At 41.1% G+C, this 4,142-nt stretch overlaps 1 protein-coding gene across 1 annotated transcript in view; it reads left to right on the top strand.

Annotated features, from left to right (window-relative positions):
* Positions 1-2,417: 2,417 nt before the first annotated feature.
* The window catches only part of kmo (kynurenine 3-monooxygenase), a 21,127-nt gene continuing 19,402 nt past the window's right edge, over positions 2,418-4,142 (top strand). Inside the window, exons 1-3 of the mRNA XM_070434879.1 lie at positions 2,418-2,618; positions 3,151-3,220; positions 3,798-3,895. Of these exons, the coding sequence (XP_070290980.1) occupies positions 2,547-2,618; positions 3,151-3,220; positions 3,798-3,895 (240 nt within the window). The 5' untranslated portion in view covers positions 2,418-2,546. The remainder of the gene's footprint in view (positions 2,619-3,150; positions 3,221-3,797; positions 3,896-4,142) is intronic.

Raw genomic sequence — 4,142 nt, 5'->3', positions numbered from 1 at the left:
GCTATTCCTGTCTTGTTCCATGTCTGTTCCAATTAAATGTTTGACTCCCCGTACCTGCTTCTCTTCTCCAGCGTCGGTCCTTACAAGTAGTCAATGAACAGCATTCTCACGTAGGTGTTCCTTTTGTCCAAGTGGGAAAGGGTAGTGTGGAATAATAGGGATTGCGTCATCTATGGATCTATTGGGGCGGCATGCGAATTGGAGTGGTCCAACGGTGTCTGGGATGATGATGTTGATGTGAGCCATGACCAGCCTTTCAAAGRATTTCATGGCTACAGATGTGAGTGCTACGGGGCCCTACTCATTTACACAGGTTACCTTGGCGTTCTTGGGCACAGGGACTATGGTGGTCTGCTTGAAGCATGTAGGTATTACAGACTGGGTCAGGGAGGTCGAAAATGTCAGTGAAGACACTTGCCAGCTGGTCGGCGCATTCTCTAAGTACGTGTCCTGGTAGTCCGTCTGGCACTGTGGCCTTGTGAATGTTAACCTACTTAAAGACATTACTCACATCGGCTATGGAGAGCATGATCACACAGTCATCTGGAAAAGCTGGTGCTCTTACGCATGGTTCAGTGTTGCTTGCCTCGAAGCGAGCATAGAAGGCATTTAGCTCGTCTGGTAGGCTTGCGTCACTGGGAAGCTCACGACTGGGTTTCCCTTTGTAATCCGTGATAGTTTGAAAGCCCTGCCACATCCAACAAATGTCAGAGCAAATGTAGTAGGATTCAGTCTTAGTCCTGTACTGACGTTTTGCCTGTTTTGTGTTTCGCCTGAGTGCATAGCGGGATTTATTATAAGTGTCCGGGTTAGTGTCCCGCTCTTTGAAAGCGGCAGCTAGATTAGGTCCCTGGGGGCATTGGTAACCATCTTACTAAATGGCCGCAGACTGTACCACATTAGTAAATAGATAAGCTATTTCAAGTATTTTGATAAGCTATTTCATGTAAGCTATTTTAAGTAAATAGAAAAGCTATTTAAAGTATTTTGGTTTATGCGATTTAACCCGGAGTGAGGTTTAAAAAATAGGCTATAGTAGAATTTGACAGTAGAGCAGACAGTTCATCTTTTCCAGTGAAGTGTGTAGGCTAGGCTACTACTGTACGTCTGAATCCTAGAAATGGAATCTCACTCTAGTTTAGTGGTCTGAAAAACCTACGGTGGAATAAAGCTAAATTACGTCGTTCTGTGGGGCCGGAGTGGTGTCACACTTTTTTCCCATTCCTAGCACAGCTGATTAAACTACAGTAATTGCATTGTAAACGGAAGATCATAAATAGTTTATTATTGGAATCAGGTGTGTTAGCTGGGGCTGGGGGYAAAGTGTGACACAAATCAAATCAAATGATATTTGTCACATACACATGGTCAGCAGATGTTAATGCGAGTGTAGCGAAATGCTTGTGCTTCTAGTTCAGACAGTGCAGTAATATCTAACAAGTAGTCTAGCAATTTCCCTTACAACTACCTAATACACACAAATCTAAAGGGGTGAATGAGAATATGTACATATAAATATATGGATGAGCGATGGCCGAGCGGCAATAGATAGTATAAAATACAGTAAATACATATGAAAATACATATGTGTAAACATTATTAAAGTGGCATTATTTAAAGTGGCGTTGTTTAAAGTGACTAGTGATCCATTTATTAAAGTGGTCAGTGATTGGGTCTCAATGTAGGCAGCAGCCTCTCTGGGTTAATGATTGCTGTTTTTCAGTCTCTCAGTCCCAGCTTTGATGAACCTGTACTGACCTCGCCTTCTGGATGGTAGTGGTGTGAACAGGCAGTGGCTCGGGTGGTTGTTGTCCAACATTCAGGCCCCTGAGGACTGGAGTTGCCCATCCCTGCTCTAAGGGTCCCCGAGGAGAGGTTTGAAAACCAATGGCCTATTGTAATTTATCTTCTTTTTTTTTTATCCCTAAGTAAAATAATTAATTTTCTTTAACCCATACAACTGGGTTAAAGAAATGTGTGGGTGCTTGAAATGTGTGGGTGGGTGCTTTATGCTTACATGGCCAGTCGAGGGAACAAGAGACCCATGTTGATCAATCCCGGTGGTATAGTATGAGCAATTTAAAGTAAACCAGCATCCAATTGTTGAATTTCAGAGTAAATGTGTAATTTCCCCCAATGTCCATAGGCATTGTTATGGACCTGTTATTTTGTTGCACAACTTTGATTAGCGATTCTGGAGCACAGTCATTTTTTTTTTTAAATGTAAGTGATTTTATATGACAACAATATCCCCTATCAGATCATTCACACAGCCGTTAGTAAAATGTATGTAATCCGGCGGCTCTTGTTATCTTGCTGTTTCTCTGTTTATGGGAAATTCCTCAACTCTGAACTATCTCTCTGTTTTGTTTGCATTGTGAGGAAAAGAGAAGCCGCAACGCGTTCCGGGGTCGCTCCTCCGTCAAAACCCTGGCCGTCCCCGATAAAAAACGTCAGAATTTCATTGGCTAATGCACAAATTAATTTCAGAACACTAAAAGACAAAACGGACTCTGCGAGACTCCAGCACAACGACATAAACTACAATGGATTATTCAACCAATGACAACAAATCAATCAGCAAGAAGAAAGTGGTGGCTGTGGTGGGAGGTGGTTTGGTAAGAAGTAAACGTTTAAGTGGATAATGTCAATGTAAATTAAAAGGGACTGTCAGTCTGCTGATATATGCTGGTATGAAAAGCTTAGCACAACATAAACTATGTATCTATTTCTAAAATCTATTGATTTATATTTTGTGATACTCATTCAGAACCGTTCATTTCTTGGGGTTATAGGACAACTTTTGACTTTGTCAATTTGCTACACTGCAGATTCACTCCTAATAGATAGTGTAAAATGCATGACTGAATAACATAGCTAACAGCATTGAGGTTGTAAACAACCAGTAGTACCATTGGTTATACTTTTCCTAGTAGGCCTTTAGAGAAACACCCTGTAAAGAGGAGTAAAGCCTACCAGTAATTGACACTTGTATTGATCTCTTCCTCGGATATCGCTTTGCAGTAACCGTGTATATTTTTAATCCATTTCCATTTTTATCACAAGCGATAACAATTGATGCTGCCTCCACCATAAACTAATGCAAAAATATGCAAGCCTTTAACAGACTCATTCAACTCTCTCTCTCAGGTCGGCGCCTTGAATGCCTGCTACTTTGCAAAAAGAGGTTTTCAAGTAGAGGTCTTTGAATCTCGAGAAGGTAAACACTTGATTATGCCACATTAAGGGGTTTCTCTGATTTTGAATAGCTACAAAGCAGTCTGCATTTATTTTGGGAAGTGTGCACTGCGTGCAGTCATTGGTCATTACAATATTCCTAACAAAGCACAATGGCTTTGTCTTGGTAGCTATCACACAGCAATCTAAACATACATTTTAGTTTCAAAATAAGTTATTACCATTGGCATATGATATATGACACTGGTTTCAAAAGCATTCACCAGATGCAGATATACTACATTTGGATTGACAAGCAGCTCAACCAGGTCACTATTCACTATTCACTTTAGCACAATTCATAGATTATACTGTATATTTTTATTATATATATATTTCCAAAACCACTCTTTTTATGACTTTTTATGACTTATTTGTGAATATTTTTGATAAAGTGTACTGTACTTTTGAGGAGAGCTTGCAAGTAAGAATTTCACTGTACCATTTACATCCTGTGCACGTGCGAATAAACTGTGATTAGAAGGTGCTTGTGTACGTTAGATTTGAGTCTCATAATTCCTGAATGTTTGACATTTCTGTCTATCTCTGATCCTGACCAGATATCCGCCAAGCCAAAACAGTCAAGGGAAGAAGCATCAATCTAGCTCTGTCTCATAGGGGTCGCCAGGCTTTGAAGCAAGTGGGAATGGAAGACATGGTATGTTGTCCTGGTTTATCCTTCGTTGGCTACCACTGTGGGAAATCAAATGTTTTGCCTGTGGCTATGGAACCCTGACCTGTTCACCGTCATGCTACCTTGTCATGCTGTTTGCTCCAGTTTCAACTGTTCTGCCTGCGACTATGGAACCCTGACCTGTTCACCAGATGTGCTACCTTGTCCTGGACCTGCTGTTTTCGACCTTCTCTCTCTCTCTCTCTCTCTCTCTCTCTCTCTCTCTCTCTCT

This window comes from Salvelinus sp. IW2-2015, linkage group LG25, assembly GCF_002910315.2.
Source record: "Salvelinus sp. IW2-2015 linkage group LG25, ASM291031v2, whole genome shotgun sequence".
In the NCBI taxonomy this organism is placed as follows: Eukaryota; Metazoa; Chordata; class Actinopteri; order Salmoniformes; family Salmonidae; genus Salvelinus; species Salvelinus sp. IW2-2015.
This window is presented reverse-complemented; position numbering and strand designations above follow the sequence as displayed.